The sequence below is a fragment of the Mesocricetus auratus genome, unplaced genomic scaffold, assembly GCF_017639785.1.
Source record: "Mesocricetus auratus isolate SY011 unplaced genomic scaffold, BCM_Maur_2.0 Super-Scaffold_100081, whole genome shotgun sequence".
NCBI lineage: Eukaryota > Metazoa > Chordata > Mammalia > Rodentia > Cricetidae > Mesocricetus > Mesocricetus auratus.
The window spans coordinates 219515-243025 of NW_024429237.1; the positions used below are offsets into that span (position 1 = coordinate 219515).

Sequence of the window (23511 nt, forward strand, 5' to 3'; positions counted from 1 at the left end):
TGACCTTCCATCAGAAACACATTAGACACACACACAACTATACTGGCAACACTGGGGGTACAAAATCATTATGATTGGTGGAAGAGGCTAATAGTTACATAGCTTTTTACAAGAGTTAAAAGACATGTGCCCCAAAACAACTCTATACATTTTAAGGGACATACGTGTACAAAAAGATATCTTAGACCATTAGAATGCTGCCCACAGGCAGAGAAGAGAACAGGAACTGGGGAGAGATTGAGCAGAAAGGGGCCTCAGATGGACTGATGCTAGCAGTGGGCCAGGAATCCACAGGTTAAATAGTCCACCCCAATTCACCTCCAAGGGCCAAAACTACAAACCACACTGTTAAGCATGGTGGATTCCATCTGTAATTCCTAGCACTTGAGAAGCTGAGGCAGGAGGATCACTGTGAGTTTGAGGCCAGGATGGGCTGCAGAATGAGACTATGTCTCGAAAACAGTACCTAGCCAAAAGAAAAAAAAACAACATAATGCCAAAGACATTTCAATTGTGGAATGGCTGTGTTGTCTGTCGATGACGTAACAGAGACAGCAAACCTCATCAGGTCTGTGGGAGGCAGGAAAGAGGTAGGCTGAGCGATACCATGAGTTGATCCATGACTGATGGCCTGCTCCTCAGATCCAGCCTGTGTCAGAGACGTCAGGACACATTAGATGACAACGGGAGCTGTGTGGCATGGGCAGGGAACAGCATGTGGGAAAGGAATGTGTCTTCCTTGCAGCTCTACCTCCACTCCCAGCTCCGCCCTATAATAGCACTAATATTAGCAGGACATGAACAGGCAATTCCCTGGGACCCAGCGCTATGGGAAGGTACTCTCTTCCAAATCATTCGGGATACACTGGCTCCGGTCATCTTCATCCTCTTGTAACTAGATAACTCACTCTCTCTCTCTCTCTCTCTCTCTCTCTCTCTCTCTCTCTCTCTCTCCTCTCTCTCTCTCTCCTGTCTCTCTCTCTCTATCCCTATCTCTCCCTCTCTCTCTCTTTCTCTCTCTCTCTCTTTCTCCTCTCTCTCTCTCTCTCTCTCTCTCTCCTGTCTCTCTCTCTCTCTGTGTGTGTGTGTGTGTGTGTGTGTGTGTGTGTGTGTGTGTGTGTATGAAGAGGAAAAAGCATAATGCTCTGTTGGTTAAGGAGGTTGAGAGTGGATTTTGGGCGGTAGAGACAGTGGTTCTCAAGCTTCCTAATGCTGCAATTCTTTAATACAGTTCCTCATGTTATGGCGACCCCTAACAATAAAATTATTTCTTTATTACTTCATAACTGTGATTTTCCTATCGTGATGAATCGTGGTGTAAGAATCTGATAAGCAGGATATCTGGTATTTGACCCCCAGGTTGAGAACTGCTGATCTAGAAGGTCTGGCATCTGGGAAACGGGCAGCCTGGCTGCCCCTGCCCCCGGTCATGAGAGATGCCTGGGAAAACAGTCAGCTGGAGTGCTTGCTTCCCATGCCCCAGAACTGAGGCAGGAAGCTGCTGGGCCACACTCAGCGCTCAAGGGCAATGGCATTCAAGCATTCAGTATATACACGTTCTCGGATGACATACATTGCCTTTCCTGGGGCCGCTGTGGTTTTTCCACACATTGGTTCCAAGGGAAGAAAGGAGCTCTTTAACAGCTGGATTGCCTCTGGGGCTATTTTTAGAAACAAATTTTAGAATGTGTTCTAGGAGAGAAGTAGAGGGTCAGTCTCTCTTGGCTGTGGGAGTATGGGCTTGCATGCTGCCTTATCTACCACAGAGGAGTACCACGGCAGCTGCTGTGTGCCTAGGAAAGACAACAGAGTGACATTGCTGCGTCATGTAGACACTCACTAGAGGATCACACGGTGGTCATCCATTTAGCCCCTTCAGTCCCATGAGTCCCACCTACACATAGACCAAGATATCTCACCACCCTGGCCTTCCTGGATTTCTCAGCCCAACTAGTACCTGGAAGACACTGGCAAAGGAGTGAGGTCAGCTTGCTAAAAAGATGTTATTAAGAAAACAAACAACAACAACAAAACCCCAAGACAAAACTGGGTGTGGTGGCATAGACATACATTCTGTCAAAGAATATGGATCCATGCCATGAAATAGTCATTGATGTGGGATTAAAAATAGAGGGTTAGTTTATTTAGTGGTGGAAATATTCTAGGCATAATTACTCTTAAGGCTATAACATTGATACTGTCCATGATTTTAGCAGAGTTTACAGTGATATTCAAGCACCAAAAAAAAGTGAGGCAGAAGAGAGAACTCACCCCTCCCCCACCCATCAAGGGCATAAGGACAGGAGAGGAGCAGTCCCTGTCTCCCACCAGCTGCAATACTCAGGACCCAAGACTGTGCCCCTCTCCTGGTCAGCACAATAGAGCTGATCCTGTTGGCAGAGGTGTGGGTGAGAACTGCCCCCTTTTCTTATCTGACAGCAAGGGTAGCTGGCCCTGAAGTCATAAGGGTGGGAGAGCAGCGACTGCCCCCACCAGCTGAAACACTCTAGAGGGCAGGTCCTGTACCTCACCTGGGCAGCACTGAAGCCAATTCTGTTGGCAACTCAGTCCTGTAACTGTGAGCATGGGAGAGCTGTCCCCATTACTCATCTGCAATATGGCGGCATGGGCAAAGGATTACCTTCAATGCATGTTGTCAGCTTTGGTGGGGTGACATCATTTTCTGAGGTGTGCACAGTAGACCTACAGGGTTTTGCTGGATTCACTTGCTGGGGAAGGGCCATCTCTAGAAGGATCCTCAGCTATTTTTATGGCTTCTTCCATGGCTTCAAGGAGACCATTGCCATCTTCCCCTCTCAAGGCAGGACCAAAGCACTCGGGCCTCCGGATGAGCAACCTCACCACAATATTGCATTCTTTTCTACACTCTCTCCTGCAGTCAAAAGAGTAACATAAACAAAATACAAGACTTTCAGGGACCATATATCATAAGCATTTCTCATTTAAAGAAACATGTATACCTTAGAAGTAAACTATAATAGTAAATTCGGCTTTTAAATTGTATGTATTTATGGGGGTGGGGGAGGGGGGTCAGCTCACACACCACATGGAAGTCAGAGATCAGCCTGCAGAAACTATTTTTTCCTTCTACCCTGTGGGTTCCAGGGATAGAAGTCAAGGGGTCAGCCTTGGCAGCAAGTACCTTTATCCACTGAGTCATCTCACTGGCCCATAAATTCAACACTCAACACACATCACAACTTTTATGTATACTGTTGTGGTCTGCATGTTGAATGAGCCTCAGAGACTTCTGTGTCTGGATACTTGTCCCCAACAGACACTTCTGTCTTGGGAGTCTGTGGAGGATGACTGGGACCTGGGACCTAACTAGCTATCATAGGCTGTCAGAGAGGGCCTTGAAGGAAATTCTGCGTTCAGATACCTGCATTCGGCTACCTCCTAGCTCTCACTATTTATTTCCTGGTTGGTGCCATATATGAAGTTGCAATGCTAGCTCCTGTCAACCACAGACGAGGCCGTGCAGTCATCTTTCCTGCAGGGATGGACTGAGTACGCTTCTCCCTCAAGGTGCCTCTACCTACTATTCTGTCATATCAGCGAAAAAGGGATATATATATATATATATATATATATTACTTTCTTTGATAATAGTTTCCAAGTAAAGCCAAATATTACAAACTATTTGTTATGGAAGAAGAAATTGCAATCTCAACCCTTAAGAGACAATTGCAAAAAATCTAGAAGGTACATACAGATTTCAAGTTAATCCATGTAAAAATGTAGTATGAGTTATTGCTGTGGAAAGAAAACTATTAAATAAAATATACAATTTCTTATATTCACTTCCTTTATGAAAAAGCTATAATGTACCCTTATTTTTCATTTTGAAAAATATTAATTTTATTTTCAATTATGCACACACACACACACACACACACACACACACACACACACACTGTATGCATGAGAGAACAGATGTCCCACAAGGTGATGTCAGTTCTCTTGGAGCTGGAGTTTCAGGCAGTTGTGAGCTGTTCTAAATGGGTGATGGAAACTAAAATTGGGTCCTTTACAGGGTCAGATAAGTGATATAAATCACTGAGTCATCTCTCCAGCCCCAGAACCCTTATTTTCACAGTTTTTCCAGTCTTTGAGTACTCATGTCCTACCTTTACAGAAGACAGCAAATCTGAGAAAGTCGAGGTATCTCTCTCCTTCAACTGGATTCCACCCAATGTCTGGGTAACCCTTAGACACCAGCATCTGACAGCTCTGCAGCACACAGCCAGCCAGATATCAAACTACCTGCAAATAAATGATAAGCAAGGGGTTATCTCTCACTTGGAAGTAACCTGAGCCTATATTAAGTCTGGTGAGTGAGATTATCCAGAAGTGGTTTAAAAGACACGAATTTCATTTATTTGCGTGTATGCATGTGTATGTGTGAGTGCAGATACTCAGGGATGCCAGAAGAGACCATTGGGTTTCCTAGAGTTGGAGTTATAGGCAGCTGTCATCTACTTGATGTGGGTGCTGGGAACAGAATTTGAATCCTCTGAAAGAGAAGCAATCACTTTTTTAAATTAATGTTTTATTTATTTTACATATGGACCACAGTTTCCCCCTCCCTCTTCTCTTCTGTTTCCTCCACCTCCCATTTACCCCCCACACTGGGCCATTTCTCTAGCCCTAACAAATGTATCCTTTTTGCAATTCTTTTTAACATCATGATAACTGACACAAATTCTCTCTAGTTAAACTTTAATAATAAGACACACTAAAATATAACAAAGAATAGCCATTATGAATCAATTCTATAAGAAAGTAATGTCCTTGAATTCCATATCACATAACCCAAGAACTTTGCATACAAAAGCCATAATATCTGACACATCTCTGAACGTCTAATATCCTCTGACCCAATTAAAAACCGCCTGAGTGGATCCCCCATAACTCAGCTGGTAGAGAGGGAGACTGAAACCATCTGAATGCAGGAACTCCTGTCTGAGATGCAAAGGTATCTTGGAGAGAACTGAGTCATTCATCCATTCAGTGATGGAGTAGGCATGAAGAGGTGCTTAAGTGAGGGAACACTAACACAGAGGCAGATCTCAGCTCTGATTAGACATGTCTTACTCACTGAATGCATCATTTTAGAGCACGTTATTTATACTCCTTGAGTCAGTGCCAGAGTCTGTAAAAACTTGATATATATACTGACTATCTGCAAACCAAAAATCTAAAATCCCCAAAGCTGTGACATCTAAAACATTTTTTAGTGCTGACATGGAATCACAAACAAAAATGTCGACATATGACTTCAGATGACAGGTCACATTCAAAAGGCAGGTGCACTCGAAACAATCAAATACTTCATTATGTGTTCGCACTAATTTTTTGTAATCCAGAAAATGCTAACACCTGAGTCACAATGGATTTCAAGCATCATGGACAAGAGATACTCAGTCTGCCAATCAGCAGTACTTTTCAGTGCTGCTGAAATTAGCACATGAAAAATGCCTGCCTGGTTTATCTTTAAGATATTTCATTTCATAGGCATACTAACAGTGCTTAACATTTCATGAGGGATTGGGGCATAAAGCCATAGCCAATTGTGACAAAGCTTTGCAAGAATAATTTGACAAACAGAGTTTTATCCAGCATAGAAACAAATGGTATAGCTAAAACTATTATGTTTGTAGCATTGAGGCAAACAATGATCAAGAGGATGATCAACTTATAGTACAAATACAATGTGGTTTGAAAGGAGAACAATTCTGAAAAACCCCTACAACGTCCCATCTTCCTTCCAGGATACCCTTGCAGCCCCTCCCTCCCTACACATCTAGCCCCCAATGAACTACTTTCTTTTAGTACAAATAAGCTTGTTTTCAATAATATTCACACATGGAATTATGTGCCATGTACTCTACATGAGTGCATAGTCCATACCTTCACTTACCAATCTGTACAGTGATAGGTGTTTTAGCTGTGGACTGTGATGGATTCCTTTCTATTGAACAAATCTCTAAAGATGTGAAGGCTATGTGTACAGTTCATTGTAAAGAGTGAATGGTTAGACTGATAGGATTTTCAGACTGTGGAACATTCATTCAACATCTCCTTAGTGGGGGTATCCAGTTGCTCCACATTCTTCTTCTACATTTGGTATTATCAATGGTTAAATAAAAAAAAGATTTTAAGTGATACATAGGAGCAAAGTCTCCTCTGTGAATCAGAGATATGAAGCTTCATGGTGCTGATCTGGAATGTCAGGGGACTGGAGAAGAGCTCACTACCTTACATCTGTAACAGGGACATGCAGGTAACCCTCAGAGCCAACACCTTCTCTGAAGCTGGGAAAGCATTTGCAAAACTGCTGATGTCACCAGTAGCAGTATCAGTAGGAAGTGGGTTTTTAGAAACACATATAAAAATAGCAATGTTTAACCTGCATGTGAGCTACCTAACAGTGTCAACTAGTGATGGAGCTCCTATACGATCACAGTTCTCAAAGAGCACAGCCTCTAGAGAGGCCACAGATGTCTTGTTTTGGGGAGGTACATTTTATGATGCTTGTATCACAAAGATGCTATGGAACTGCATTTCTCAGAAAGTTTTCCTGCTAAATGTTATATGAATATATACGTGATATATATATGCATGTATACATATATACAACACAAGTGATCATATGAATGAAAACCAATTGGTTGGCTCTGTAAAATGCTGATCCATCAGTACATCCATTACATTACATACTGTGAGAAATTAGCATGATGGAAGGCAAAGACAGGTTTTGGACAAACATCTCTCACTGCAATCTCTTTCTATCGCTGCAGCTCATCAACCTCATACGGAGCCAATCTTGCTACTTCTGGATGTTCCACATAAAAACTCTTCTCAAACTTGGGGAGTTCACTCAAATCCCACTTCTTTTTTAGTAACCGCTCCCCGGGATCACCAAACGTTTTGGGGGGAAGGCCACTACCACCTCTTGCTCCAAACCGTCCACAGTCTCCGTCCCGAGTCCCGATCCTGGTCCCCAAAGCCGCCTCAGCGCATGGTCCCAAACGGGTAGAGATCTGGGAGCGGGGCCCGGATGGCCGAGCCGAGCTTATGGCACATTCATGAGGACAAAGGTTCAGACCCCAGAACCCATATAAAAGACAAACAGTAGCAGGCATGTCTGTCATTCCACTGCGGTAATGAAATCTTGTCTTAAATTGGGTAGAAGGCACATACTGATACCAGAGGCGGTCCTCTGACTTCTCCCCCCACCTCTATCACACACACACACACACACACACACACACACACACACACACACACACGCACACGCACACGCACACGCACACGCACACACCTACCTGACACTAAGAAAAATACTTTAAAGTTGAAAAGTAAGTTCTCTTGACAACAGTTTCAGAATACTTTTCTCCAGGAATTCTGTGACCTGCCATCTTTCCTATAGCACATCCATACACACTTATATCTGCCCTTACTTTTCTCTTTAGCACTTTCTCATAAAGGCACAAAGCATAGGTTTTAGTTGTAGCAGCATTAACTCTTCTAATGTGTCAAAAGGAAAAGTTGCAAGGTAACGTAAGATCAAGTGAAGTGCCCAATAAAACAACTCTAGGCTTTGTTATCTGAGGAAAACTTTCCCCCAACCAGTGCCTACAAGGGAAACACTCTAACATGGCTCGTTCATCCAATGGAGGACCCATTTCCCATGAATCAACTCTCAGAAGTGAGGGTAATGGAATTCAGGGCATTATAGATCAAATATGCCATAAGACAGAACTTAGTCCAACATTTGGCTAAGCGTACTTTTCCTGTCCTTGGGACCACAGAAAATTAACATGGGAACAAGAAAGGCATTATGGCTCTGATCTGACTTGCTCATGCACTTGGAGGGAGGCAATATACGCTATTTTGAAGCCTCTGGCCACAAACTTCAAGAGCTAGATGAGCTATCTAAAACTTAGCTCCCTCATGACATGTGAACTACTGGTACTGGATGAAAGAGGTCTAATAAATATTATTGTGTAGATGTAACTCTGCAGGTGTTTTGAGTTCATTAATCTCATTACCATCAACTCTTGGACTTAATTCACTTCAATTTTTAAGCCTTTTTCCCCAGAATTAAGCCTCTAAACTAATAAATGAACATCACTCACAACCAAGGAACAAAATCCAGCTTTTATGACTTAAGATAACTTTCTGTGTCTTCCACACACTAAGTGTAAGACATGCCATGGTCACCCAAGAACTGTCATATAAATGCAGCTTCATGAACTACACATGCCTGCAACATCCAAGTGATTATCAGCACCTGAAAACTATAATATTATACAAAATAACACTATTATTATAGGAGAACTGAACTCTGAAGTAAACCACAGAATACTTACTTGTGATCTGGAGAAAGAAATACAATTTTTAAGAATTCAGCATTTGTAATAAGTATTCAGATCAGTACTGAGAATTAGCAGCTGGTATCTTGAGCGTATATATGTGCAATATTAATTTTCCACACCTGTCAAGCCATGACATGATTGGACTAGTCCCGTGGAACTTCTGTTTGACTGGTTTTTACACTATCTCACCAGGATCTAAACTAGTCATTGGATTGTATGGTTTTTATGAGGAACATTATATCTTTTCACAAACCAATTAAAGAGATTCAAAAACACCTGAGATTCTTGCAGTCTGTTCATGCATTAGAATGTTATTTTAATTACAAACTTAATGTTTGTAAGTTTCACAGCCCTTTGGAAATGTACTCAATTGTTTTCTTTTTCTGTCATGAAAAATATGCTTTTTGTTAAACTTTTGTAGTCACTGTCTGAGTGGTGACGGTCTGAACAACAGATGTTCTCAGATTGCAGAAAAGAAAGACAGGGCACAAGATTTCCACGTGGAAATTGTTTAAGGAAAAGGGACAGTGCCTACCTGACCAGAGGAGAAGGCCATCAAACCCACAGGAGAAGAGGTCATCACCAACGCCATTGCCACCCCACTCTTCCCCATACCCAGGCAGGGGTGAATGTCCTTCGGTGGAAGCCCAGCCCACTCTAAGTGAGTAGCTTCTGCTGTCACAAAAGGTTCAGTATGGTCCACCATGAGTTCGTAGTACCACTTCTTATACTACGCAGACCCTTCACTGACACCCAGGAAAATATTAGGCTTCATGCTTTTAGACAGAAAAAGACAGAGAAAACTTCCAATGGCTTCTTTAATCATTATTCTAAATACTGTTCCTGATTATTCTCTACAATGTACACGGCATTAATTTGACAGGCTCTAGAATCATTTAGGAGACCAACATCTGGGCACATCTGTGACCATGTTTCTAGGTTGAGCTCACTGCGGTGGGCATTAACATTCCAATGCGCTAGGGTTCTGGACTAAATAGAGATGAGAAAAAGCAAGCTAAGCAACAACATCCATCTCTCTGTTCCTGGCTGCCCATGCAAAGTGCCCCTCCATTTCTGTGCCTGTTGCCATGCCTTGTCCCTCCTGTGCCCACAAACTACAAGCCAGAGTAAATGCTTCCTTCCCACATAGCCTTTGCCAGCTACTTTGTCATGACAACAAGGAAAGTAGCTGATTCAGCAGCCAAGCCTACATTTTAACAATATCACAGAATTATAAAACCCATCAGAGAGGTGCTACCCAGGCCGACAGCACCCCCAGTTCACTGAGGTGATAACCCAGGCAGACAGCACCCCAGTTCACTGAGGTGATAACCCAGGCAGACAGCACCCCCAGTTCACTGAGGTGATAACCCAGGAAGACAGCATCCTCAACTCACCTTGACTGTGCAGCACCTGATGTTGGGTTTACTCGACCAAGCCAATCCAGAGTCTAATAGGACTTTTTTTTTAACTGATCTTTTGAAATTTTCATATCATTAATCAAATGTAGTTTATAAAATGAGATACTTGATACAACAGGATCACATAATAAATGGAGCTGTTATTAAGCCAGGATATGTGAATCTTCCTCATGTAAGTGCCATGTCACATGGACTATTATATGAACAACAGTAGCACATGACTAATGAGGATTGTTGCTGTCTGTTGACTCCTTACTTTCTTTGAAAAGAAAACCCTTTGGCAAGTTTCATTTAAGTCCATTTTAAGAGTGGGCTTACATGCTGGGCAGTGATGGCGCACACCTTTAATCCCAGCACTCGGGAGGCAGAGGCAGGCAGATCTCTGTGAATTCAAGGCCAGGCTGGACCGACAGCCTCCAAAAACAATACAGAGAAACCCTGTCTCGAAAAACCAAAAAAAAAAAAGAGTGGGCTTACATATCTGGTGATCCCTGGAGAAGTGGAGATAGCAGAAGTACCACTCATTAACATCAGCCTTATCTCCTGTTTAAACAACACAACTCAGGGAGCCTGGAGAGGTGGTTTAGAGATTAAGAGCACTGGTTGCTCTTGCAGAGGACCCTGGTTTAATTCCTAGAACCCATAAGGTGGCTCACAACTGCCTATAACTCCAACTCCAGAGGATCTGATGTCCTCCTCTATCCTCCAGGCATGTATGTAGTATATACCATGCACTCAAACTCAAATTGAAAATAAACAAATCTTTTAAAAGCTGCAGATCTCACACCACTTCTGTCTATAGAAGAATACAGTGACAGAAGCTTATGTAAGCCCATTTACTCTACCACACAGAGCATTGTGTTGACATGCTTTTCTGGTACTGATTTCTTTTTAATCTAGAGGGATTTTTTTAAAAAGACAACATGGTATAGTATTCACTAGCTCAGCTTCTGCAGACAGACCCAAGCATCACCCCAGTCCCACCCTCATCATCTACAAAAGTAAGAGAAAAGCAGTACCAAAAGAAACCTCACAAAATACAAACAGCACAGGCCATAGACAAATCATAGCACTAGGTAGCTTGTAGGTGACACTCATCACTGTCAGATTCCCTAAAAGGCTGATCCAATAGAAAATGTCATTTCATTAGCTATTTAGTTTGAAATGTGTTAGGCTTGGAGCACCCTATGATTTTTGTCACCAGTAGTGGGCACATAAGAACAGTGTGACTTCTTACAAACTACCTACAGCTTAATCTGTATATTAATTAATGCAGCTACAGCCTGCTTCTGAAGATGCCAGTGACAACTTCTCTACACATGAAAAGTGAACAGAAACTCTTACAAATATGTTTGCAGTAAGTTCTTACTTTGCTCAGTTCATCTATTGTTATTTTACTAACCTTTCTACTTGGTAGACAACAGTAAGTGTTCAGTGGGGGGAAGGACATACACAAACCCTTAGTAAAACAAACAGACCTCCTTCTGGCTTCCCTAGAGAGACAACTTGCTGTGGTGTCAAGAGACAACAATGTCTGTGGGAAATTACCTGCTGACATGATTCACAAGACGGGTCTGCAGTAAGAGATCTCGTCCTGGCACGAGATTGTCACAGATGAGATGCTGGTTAGAACGGAGAGCAACCCCATGGCAAGCACAGAGAGAACACAACACATCCAGGACCTGGGGAGAGTCAGACTTTAACAGACTCTGAATTCATCAACAGCACTTTCCACAAGGCAAACACAACCCCAGCTGTGATTGATCCCATCATTTCTCCTCTTTCTCCCTTTCTCTCCCTCTGTCTCCCTCCCCCATGATGTACATGTGTATGTGTGGTGTGCATGCATGTTCAAATATGTGTGGACATGCATGTGTGTATGTGCATGTGAAAGACAGGCTGATGTTGGGCATCTTCCTGAATCATTCTCCCCACACATACTGAGGCAGGGACTCTCACTTGAACCCAGAGCTTACCAATTTGACTACTCTAGAACCAGCTTGCCTAAGGGGGGGTCTCCTATTTCTGCCTCTCAAGCACTGGGATTACAGGAAGTGTCTCAATTTCCCAGCATGCATGCGGATGAGGGGGATCTGAACTCTGGGTCTCATGCTCTCACGAGCCCTTAACCATGCCTCACCCACAGCCTCAGCTTGGTCATTTTAACATGACAGTGTGTGTCCCAGTGGCTCTACACCTTTCTTTCACATACAGAGCAAGAACTGTTTGTACTCTCTCAGTTACGATGACTATATAAGAAACAATCTTACTCCATGGTAACTAAGGATGAAAACAGTCACGAAAACTTCAACATCTTGAAATTATCTTATGTTGGCATATATCTCAATTTATTAGTTTATTTTTGACTGATACATGAAGACGAAACCATACTGATATCTAGGCTTTCAGGTATGCTTCGATGCATGCACATGTTGTCTGTTTTAAATCATTTTATAACATGTTAGATATTTTGATCTCTCAGTGTTTTACTCCTTTTTAGCTTGTTGGACATTTATTCCATTTTTCTCACAGGTGTATATTTTCAGTAGGCAATCACATGCCCATGGCTCAAATTTCCTATCATTTCATTATGGAAAAAAGCATTTAAAATCCTTTCTTCTAGCCTTTTGCAATATATAGCCCACTCTTCACTATGTAATGGTTTTAGAATTCACCTATGGAAATCAAACAGCTCACTTACCTTGTGATTTCTTCCATGCTTGTCTAAAAGTGAGATGATGGATTTGATATGCCCTTCCTTGATGATATTCAGAGCTTCTGGGATTTCCACTAACATGCAGTGAAGGACCTCCAGACAAGGAAAAGGGAAAAGGAGGCTTTGGGAACTAGTTCCTTTTTTGTTTTAGTTCATTCAACTTCACTTGCTCTATTTCACATGTAATTACTTTGTGCTCAATGTGTTTGGCACTGTGCGAGGCAACAGGTGGCATTTGTCAGAACAGACAGACATCCAAAGGCAACAGATCTCAGTGGAGAGAGGTGTGGAGCTTAGCTGAGGAAGGTGACTGTACCTCGGGAGTACAATAGAGCAGTGTGGCAGGCTTGGGGGACTCAGCAAATGTATCCCCCAGATATTCAGAGAGGAGGGGGCAGAACATCAGTCAGGCTTGAGCAGCAGGCACACCAGGGTGCAGTATGTGAAACAAGCATGGACGGAAAGTAGCTTGGGGCAGATTCTGAAGCTTTCTGGCATCAGAAACATAACCCTAGTCAGCAAGAGAGACAGGTGGGTAAAGGCACTTGCAGCCAAGCCTGACAACCTGAATTGGATCCCCAGAAAAAAAATATTTCATTTAAAAATTAAAAGAAATAAACAGAACAGTACAGAAATGAAAAATATAAATTATAACCACCACAAAAGTACATGCCTTTTCTTCTTAAGGCTTATAAAAGAACAAAGACAAAATGGGTTTCATTATCAGAATGATTAGTGTATACTTGAAAAGCTAACTGTAAACCATGTTCCTTTTTTTCTATTGACCCATCATTGGGCCAGCAAAATGGCTCAGGTTGATAAAGGTTCTTGCTGCCAAGCTATTTGGCCTGATTATGATCCCCAGGCTACACATGGCAGAAGAAGTCTCAAGTTGTCCTCTGCCCTCCACAAGTACACGGTGACATGTTTGACCACACATACCCATGTGCACACATACAAACACAAACACATGCAATTTCAACAATTATTAATAAAGAAATAAACTATATACCCAATATTGCTCATCAGGAGACACAACCTGCAGAGCACTGGCTCGCTCTCAGAGTCTCTAAGAACTGCACAGAATTGGTAAGAAGCTTCTAAAACTCTGTAGTGAAGTCCTTATGTGTCAAGTGGAGTTCACTTTCTTAGAAAAGAGGCTTGTTAGGCTCACAAAAGAGGATGCAGGCATCATTCTCTCAAGTTCTCAGGACCTACGCCTGACCCAGATCCTTGTCCTCTACAGACAAGGGCAATGGATGCCACATCTATTTCATTTCTATAGGACCTCAAAATCTGGGGCTAATTTAGCTGTTGTCCAATAGCCTGACAATAATGGGAGGAAAAGTCAAAGAAAACAGAAATTCAAGAAGTCAAGAGTCAAGGTAGAAATGCTGACATCAGGGTACCAAATCTGTCCTCTGCTGTCACCATCATCTAAAATGCAGCAATAAAATATGATGCCAGTGATGGGAAAGTACTTCTAGTAGGTTTCCTATGCTATCCTGACTTTTTTCTCTCCATTATTTATTGCTACAGACGCATAGATGCCTCGATTTATTAATGTAGTTTATTGTGTTGTCCTAATGCATACATTTACTGACAGTGGTTACTTCCCACTACAAATCTGAACTGAGGGACTGTACAAGAGATCTTCAGGCACTCAGGCTCTAGACTATTATCTGGATGCTATAACATGAGGTCATGAGGGCTGATTCTTTATGCCTTTACAGAGGAGGAAGGCGACAGGAACATGCTTGTCCCTGACACCCAGGAGAGGATAAACTGTCAATGTGAGAGGAGACCCACACACCAAACCCAAAAGGCCTTGTCCAGACGCCACTAGGTTTAAGAACAGCAACACATTTCTGGGACTCGTGGCATTTTGTGTCACTCACCCATATTGAGGCATTACCCTTCTACAGAAAGTTAGCCAGCCTCTGCTGTATGCAGAAAAAGAAAAACCACCAAGCAATAGAATACTGAGAACAGGTCCTCTTAGCAGATAATCACTCACAAAGCTCACAGCATGCTCAAAACTGAATGCATCAGAAAAGGAATATGGCTAGATCTGGATGTGAACAGAGTATACTGCAACACCGAAGAATGATAATGTGAGAATAAACCACTGGCAGCAAGATGGAGGCAACAACAGGAGAAGCATTAGAAGCTCATGGGTCAGCTATACTGTGTACACAGTGGTGAACAATAGGAAGACTATCTCAAAAACGGTAGGGAGCAAGGACCAATATGAGATTGTCCTGTGATGTCCACATACATGTATACATTTGCGGTCTCTCTTTCTCTCTCTCTCTCTCTCTCTCTCTCTCTCTCTCTCTCTCTCTCTCTCTCTCTCTCTCTCTCTCTCTCTCCTCTCTCTCTGTCTCTCTCTGTCTCTCTCTGTCTCTCTCTCACACACACACATATATACACACATGAACATACCATATATACACAAATATTAAAATAAATGATTGTAGTTTCAGTATAAGATAAATTAAACAGCATGGAATATTCTTTCTTTTTGTTAACAAGGGATAAGTCATAAAAGCAAATGGAAGTTATCCTAAATAGTGTTTCTATACCTTACCCAACTGGAGAAAGAAAAAATGTATGTCACATTAGTATTCGAATGCATAAAGTTTAAAAATCATGACTGCAAGAGCTGTGGCTTCAAGCCTAACTGAGAAAACATACATAATTACATATACTTTGAATTTTTCAGTATGTTTTTTAGGCTAAAGAGGAAAATAAGCTCATTATTTCTCAAGCTCACATGATATTGAGAAGGGGGAAAAGTTGACAAAGGTTAAATTTGAAAATAGGACACAAATTGGCAAAATCAGGACAGAGATGCAAACTGGAGCCAATGCATAATTTTCTTTTGCGTACATTGTCCCGCGCCACAGTCTCGCCAGCAAGAATGACACAGGACACTCGGATCCTTCTGCAGTAAAGCTTTAATGCATCTTGAGAGACAGATGATCAGCTTCTGAGGGGGAGACCCCAAGCTAAGAAACCCAGCCCCTTATATAAGCCTAGGAGCTCCGAGTGAGACGTGTAGAGCCGGGATTGGTGGTTTGCTCATCACCCCAGATGACGCCACGGGAGAGGCAGAGCTTAAGCAGTGGTTACTCCAACCAACAACGGATGCCGGCGCCATCTTGTAATGGCGATAGCGAGGGCGGCTCCTCACAGTACATAAAATAACAAAACACACACTGGGAGAAACATCGGCAAAATAGATAAGCCAAAAAGAGACTGAGGTTCGGGGTTGGAAGGTGGGTGTGAGTCTGAAGATTCCCAGGGTAAACTGAGAGAAACTGCAAACATGGGGCAATGTAACTATAAAGGACAGTTCAGCCTAATTAGGATTCTGATGGCTGCTCCCTTCAGTCTGAGGAGCCACTATTTATGAAGGACAGAGAAACTACAGTTGCCAAAGGACAATCAGGAAAAAGTAATGCCAGTTTCAAAACAGTACATGATTTTAAGACCACATGATCATATCAGAAAGTTGATACTATTCAAATTTTTATTAGGATACATTGTCTCAAAGAGATTATAGAGGCTGGAGACGAGGCTCAGTTAGTTGGTAGGGTGCTTGCTAAGCAGGCATGAAGCCCTGGAGGTCTGATCCCCAGCACTACTTAAAACCTGGTGTGGTGGCACATGCATGTAATCCAGCACTAGGGAATTGGAGACTGTAGGATCAGAAGTTCAAGGTCATCCTACACTACACAGTGAGTTAAAGGCTTGCTCAGTTTACATGAGATTGTCTCAAAGAACAGTGTCAACTTGAAACATAAAAACACTAGATGTCCCATGCCACTTTTGGTACTATGGTTGTTGGTTTGTTTTTTATTTTGTTTTACATTCATCAGTTTATTACTGAGTCCATTCAGTGGGCTAGTCTCTGTAAACTCTTTGGTCTTAGCAAAATGATGAACAAAATGACATTACTCCACAGCTCAGTGGGTTGACACAGATTCAATCCTTCTCTGCTTTTCCTTGACCTCAAGCAAGTGACCTGTAAGGGCTTTGTCCTTCTCCATCTTTGAATCGAAATCTGATGCTAGGATGGCAGAAACTCAGTAAAACAGATGAGCTTCCTTTGCCTGGAACATCAGGCAAGATGTTGGGAGATTTCTTCACTGTTGCTTTTAGATTGGCATATGCATAAAGAGATATTTTAGGGACAGAGTTCAAGGCTGTACACAGAATTCCTTTATGCTTCATATATATACATACCTTACATACATATTCCAAAAGTAATTTGACTTATTTTAATACCTACTATACTTATTTATTTACTCATTTATGTATTTATTTACTGTGTATATGAGTGGGCATGTGCATCACAGCATCACAGTGTTGTAAAAGTCAGAGGAAAACTTTGGGAGTTGGTTCTCTCATCCCAGGGGTGTAACTCGGGTCATCAGGCTTAGTGTTAAGTACTTCTACCTGCCTAGCCATGTTGCCAACCTATAGGCTATTTTATTCAATGTTCTAAATGACTTTTCACATGAAATACTGACAGAATGTCACAGATGAAAAGGTACAATGCCTTCTAGTAGACATTGAGTAAAGTATGTAAAACACTGCATTCTGGCTGTGACCCAGAATGAAGCCATCTAACTTTCCACTTGTAGTGTCTTATTGGTGACAAAAATAGGACCCAGGGGACTACCTGCATTGTGATATTCATTGCTTCTCACTGTTCTCTGAATCTTGAGATGTATGTAAAATATAGTCCCACAATTGCCTATGATAGATCAAGTTCTTGGTCTTGACAATTTCATATGTTATCATATCCATCCCCATTTCCTCTCTAGTTCACCACAATCATTCCATCCCCGTCCCCTCCCAACTTCACGTCTACCCATTTGTGTACAGATACGGGTGGCAGTAGGTGTGGGGCCATCTGTAGGAACGCAGGGAGTCCACCAGTGGCCACACGTAATGTAAGGTTGGAAGGAAGGAGTTGCTGGGGGAGGGACAATCATTTCTGTCAACTGTCAATAACTCCTTTGATAAGCAATGGGGCCCAGATAGCACCTTCCTCTTCTGTGCCAGAATTTTGACTGCATTAATCTTGTACAGGTCTTGTGCAGAAAACACAGCTACTGTGAGTATAAAGACCTGCTGATGTCAGTGGCTGTCAACAAAGATTTAAATCAAAAGTTAAAATGGGGCTCCACAGAAAAACCATTTTCTGTGTAAGCACGAGGACAGAAATTTGGACCCCAGAATCCATGTGAAAGCCAGAGGCAGTAATATGAATCTGTAATCCCAGGGCTCCTATTGTGGGAATGGAAGCAGAAACAAGAGATCCCTGGAATTTCTTGGGCCAGGAAGCCTTCCAATAAAGAAATAAGGTGAAGACTAATGCCCAAAGCCATCCACTGACCTTCACGTGCACACTCTTATGTGTCTGTGCATGTGTACACACACATGCATTCGCACACACACACACCATGCATACACATGCACCCACCACCAGATGTTTTTAAAGCTAGAACCACTGTCTCCAATGAAATAGCCTCTTTCTCTGTGTCATATAAGCTATCTGAGTTGGTGTCACTCAAGAAACTGTGATTTCTCCACCAGCAATAGTAGATCTTAAAAATCAACCCTAGAAGCTAGTCTCTTTTAAACTCAACACATTACATTTAACTGTACATCAAGGAGGAAGGCTTCATAGGACACCAGAGGCTTAGACACTCTTGCCCAAGTAGTGGAAGTAATGTCTTTAGAATACAAAGAACTTCAAAATTCCAAGAAATCAACAACTATGGTTTAAACCACCCTGTATCCAGAACACTGTGATTCAAAGCTCTGGCATCTGAAGCCCCCTAAGTATCCCTGCACTGATTCTGCACTGAGGGGAGTTGCCAGGCTTCCCATAAGAACATGCTCAACACTGTAAAACTGTGGGGTGCAGAGCACACAAAGGATGATACCCAACAGAAGCCCACCAAGCCCCTGGCTAATGAATGGGCTGCCTTTCTCTGGATGACTCGTCCCCACAAATACCACAAGAGCCAAGATCACCTAGAGAAAAGCCCAGGCATGGGAAACACTTCACCTTGACCCCTTGTACTTGCTCATGCCAACCTGCCATCTTTTCAATGAACTCTGGCCTAGTAGGCACAGATGTACATTGTCATGGTTAAAATTTGCACTGCCCCCACAGACAGTGGGATTTAAACTCTTACATCCCAGATGATTCCCCATATAATGGAAACTAAAACAACTGAACAAAGAAGACAGCAGTTGTCAGAGTCTGGGGGCAGGGAGGACGGACGGGGAGATACTGGTCAAAGGCAAGAGAGGTTCAGAGTTCCTGCCTGGAACGATTATCCTGTTTTGTGGACAGTCTTCAAGGATTTATGAAACCTCTTCAAATTCACTATGGTGTTATATTAGGGAACCTGACTTCCCAATTTCACCCAAATATTCTTGTGTCTTTAAATTATTTTGATAACAAAGGGAAAAGTAAGAAATCTAACATCTAAAAATTTTGTGTGTTTGAGTATATCAGGATTGATCAGTTTGAAGAGGAAGAAGAATCCTAGTTCTTTAGTGGATTTCAGGACTGTATCATTAGACATTTTATTAATGTAAATGACAAGGTTTTGCTAGATCTCTACTGCGAACCCATATTCCCTGGAAAAAACTACACCTCCCATTGACCCTTCTGCAAGGCTGAGTAATTGATGGGGACATCAGTGATTGTGGTGGAATGGAATGGTACAGGCCTGGAGCTTAATTATGATTTACCTTGTGCTATCTTCAGCATCCTTAACAGCCATTCTCACCTACCTCTGAGTCTCACTTAACAGCCTTGTAACTAACAGATAAAACCTCTCATAATGTATTATCCTAACAAATCCACTGCTTCCACCAAACAAAAGATTGAGCACCATCAGATAGCTCCTAGCCTACAGCCGAGCTTTCCTGCTCTGTTGTTAATTGTTCTACTCAGTGTTTCTACTGAAGCATTCGGAAAGTGCTCTGATTCATGACTTGTTTATTCTGTTACTATACAAACTTTGTGAAACTGCTGCTACATTGGGACATGGAGTTTAGGGTGGCCTAAGTCTATGTCCCCAGGCTTTTGAGTGGACTCTTCTCCCCTTTCAGGAGCTCTGTTGTGGCATCAACACTATTCAGGAATGGCAATGACTTGATGAACAAAAATATTCAAACAATTAAAAAGAAAACCCATGATGCTGAACGTGGAAACTTGCTATGTCTAAAAGAACAAGAAATGGAAGTAAACAGGAAGAAATATCATCTACATCAAGGAGAAAACTAGGAACATACCAGAGGATGCTTCCACAGTCTTTCCAGTCTGCTGATCAGCCAGTCTAGGGAGCCAGAAAATCGCACAGTTTTTACAATTTCCACTAATTTGATCCGCTGCAAAAGAAGAACTCACATTAATGTCATTTTCAAGTTCAAGGACCAAGGTAAGGTTTCAGGAGGCACAAAATATGGGATGGAGGGAACAAAGCATCTTCCAGTTTCATCTAAACCATATGCAAATGCAACTACATACATATTCACACACACATACAAAAACTGGGTATTTTTGAAAATGTCTTAGCATCTCTGGGAGGGGACTGAAAACTCCTCTTCTCATTAGAAGGCAAATAATTCCTAACATGCATTTCTTTTAATTAGCCACCAGACTGAACTATTTGATCTCCCCAGAACCCAATTTTCACACCTATACTCCAAAGAAGTTAAGAACATACCAGATTGCCTGAGACAAAATAAAAGGGCATACAGCTAGCAGCTATGATTCTAACAGGTATGCTGGGAGATGTAACTAAATGAAGCAAGGAGAAAGGATGGCAGGCCGACAATTAATAACGTTGTAAGCCACTCATGTGTGTGCACCTCTCTTCATTTAGAAGTCCACAGCCATGTAAAAGACTGGAACAGCTTAGAGAAACCTATTTTAACTTTTCCTAGTCTTGTGATTCTTAGTTTCTTTACTAAAGACTCTTTCTCACATGAAATTCTGAAGTGACAATTATTTCCATGAGGTTATATACTCAAATAAAAAAAATTCAGTTTTCCATTTAAAAACTCAGCAGATTCAGTTCTGTGACAGCAAGTCTAGTAATCTTCTTTAACAAAAGTGCTATGCTTAGACCTGTAGACTGTTCAGAAACAGTGTAAGTGCTCAAAGGTCTTTTTATAGCAGCATGACACTTGAAGGCAGAAAGCTATCCCCAGAGGGACAGTCATTGCCCACAGTCTTGCCACACTAGGAAGCAGATTGAAGGCCTGGAGTCTGAGGAAGAACAGGAGGGTGAAAAGCCTACGGTTAGACTGTGCAAGTCACACTTAAAGATGCCCTTCACATCTCCTTCCCAAGCAAAACAACAAATAAAGCTGATTCGTGTTCTGACAGTAAAATAAAAGAAACACAAAGGATGGGAAGTTTCCTCTCCCTCTGCCTGAAGGGAGACTTGGGAGCCTCAGAATAGGATAAAGGGGGTACATGCAATGTCTAGGTCTGGGGACAGGTGCTTGCTCCCAAGCTTGCCAACCCAAATATGGTGGAAGGAATGAACCGAGTCCTGCAAGTTGTACCCTGACCTCCATATGACCTCCATATTGGCATGACTCTGCCTCCCCCTCCTCTAACAACATATAAGGCACACAAATTTTTTAAATCAATTAATAAAGATAAAGTTTCCTTTCTAAAAGAAAATAATGGCAGCCATATTCGACATACCAGTCTTCATCTGATGACCATTCTCACCTCCAAAGTGCAATGTAAGTATAAGACACAAGACAGAATTCTTCCCTAATGCTAGAAAGACACAATTCCTACAACGTTCTTTAACTGCTGCCTTACTGGCCTTAATCTCTAAGGCTTTGAATCTTCCATACATCCTGTTTCCCCTCAGTTCGTCAAGAATTGTTGACATCAGAGTACTGGGCCCTGTGTGTGGCCCTGTGAATGCAAGGAAGTGTAAAATGTGAACAGAATACAGGGGCTTGTCAGTCTTCCTGGGCTGGATCTTAAGTTCTTTTAAATCTAACATCTGCCTTATTAAACCTCTTCACAGTGCAGAAAGTACAAGAGAAGCTATTTCTCAGCTCTACAAAAAGAATAACTGGCTGCTAGTATACTCAATAAAAATATCCAGTGTTTAAATAACTATAATTCATCTTATCTACAATAAAAACATTCTAACTAAGCTCTTAAGAAGCAAATGCAAGTTCACAGAACTAATTTTTATCAATGCTGAATAATTAAAATCTTCAAACTTTTATCTAGTTAGAATATAAAAGTTAGCATTCTTAGTTTTCTCTGTGGGTGTGTTGTCCATTTCTTGTGTCTCCTGTCCCCTCATTTCAGGCTTCTCTGGGCTCAACCTTCATCGTGCCCTGCTGGCCAGGGCAAATTAACACCCAACGTTCTGGCTCCAAGACTGTGTGTCTATATCTATGGGAAGTTCAGGGCACTGTCACCCATGCAGGTATGGTACTTGCTGTGTAGCCTAGGCAACTTCTAACTCACCATAATTCTCCCTCCTCGGGCTCCTGAGTGCTGGGGTTATAAGCATATATTACCACACTTGGCCTTATTATTGGAAACTAGTCTTTAAAAATCATTATTATGTGCAGGTGAGATGGCTCAGTGAATAAAGATACTTCTTGTTAAATCTGATGGCCTGAGTCAATCCTAGGGGCTCACAGAATAGGAGAGGTCAGAGTTGTCCTCTGACCTCCACACGTGCTCTGTGGTACAAGTCCACATAGATACACACCACAATAAACACATATAGTAACAAAATCCTTATTGTATTATACAATCTGGTGGCTTGAACAAAATCACCCCTATAGTATCATGCATTTGAACACTCAGTCCCCAGCTGGTGGTGTAACCAGAGGAGGTTTAGGAGTGGTGGCCTCGTTGGCGGAATTATGTCACTGGAGGTGGATGTGGGCATTGAGAGTTTAAAGATTCATCTCAGCATCATGTTTACAGTTCAAGATTGGGGTTCTTACACCCCGCTCCAGCAGCCATGCCTGCCACTTGCTGCCACACCTCCCTGCTGTGATGAACTCTTATTAGCCCTCTGGGACTGTAAGCCCCAATAAACTCTTTCTTCTGTAAGTTGTCCTGGTCATGGCGTTTTATTATGGCAACAGAGAAGTAACTAACATACAAGTACTCAGTTATTCATGTCTTATTTCATGTGAGCCTAATTTAAAATAGTGTGACTGAAATATTTTTGACTTAAAGAAGAAAATGTAACATGGATTTCATAGAAGCAGTGCTTTGGATTTTGAATTCTGTTTCTGAGTTATGGGTTTGTCATTCATGGGTGTCTTGTGGTGCTGGGTAATTAATTCCAGACCGCATGCCATCATGAGAGTCAGTGGCTGATGCCCAACAATATATTATATTAACAGCATTTGGGGAACACAAGTGTTTAATAAATTGCATGAGGTATTCTTCTTTTAAAATAGGCTTCATACTAGATGATTGTTTCCATTTGTGAGGCTATATCAGTGCTCTGGGCACTTTAAGGCAGGCTATGCTAAACAATAATGTCTGAAAGATTAAATGCATCAGACACATTTTCAATTTACTGTATTTTCAAGTTATAAAGTGTGTATGAAGATGTGACTATTCATCTCCCGAAAAGCACCTGCAGTATTGTGATATCCTGATTCAAACTTTCCCCAAGGAATGACAGCCAGAGAATTACCAATAGATTGAAACTCCAATGTCAGGCCAGGGATCACTCACTCATCAGCTCTATTCAGCCAGCACTGGGGACACGGTGCATCCCATATACTGCAGCAGGTAGGTGCTGGGAAGGGGTCCCAAGTCAGAAGCCATCTCACTAGCCTCTCACACTGCAAACGCTCAGCCCACAGGCTCTCACAGCCCACACAGCAGGGGCTGAGGGAAGGAGAATCCGAGGGTTTA

At 42.1% G+C, this 23511-nt stretch overlaps 1 protein-coding gene across 1 annotated transcript in view; it reads right to left on the reverse strand.

The window, feature by feature from the left end:
- The window catches only part of LOC121136402 (plasma membrane calcium-transporting ATPase 4-like), a gene marked incomplete at its 5' end in the record, with an annotated part of 69510 nt that extends 49566 nt beyond the window's left edge, over positions 1 to 19944 (reverse strand). The window contains 4 exon segments of the mRNA XM_040736793.1: positions 4152 to 4287; positions 11375 to 11508; positions 12528 to 12635; positions 19872 to 19944. Coding sequence (XP_040592727.1) covers positions 4152 to 4245 — 94 coding nt within the window.
- Positions 19945 to 23511: the final 3567 nt, after the last annotated feature.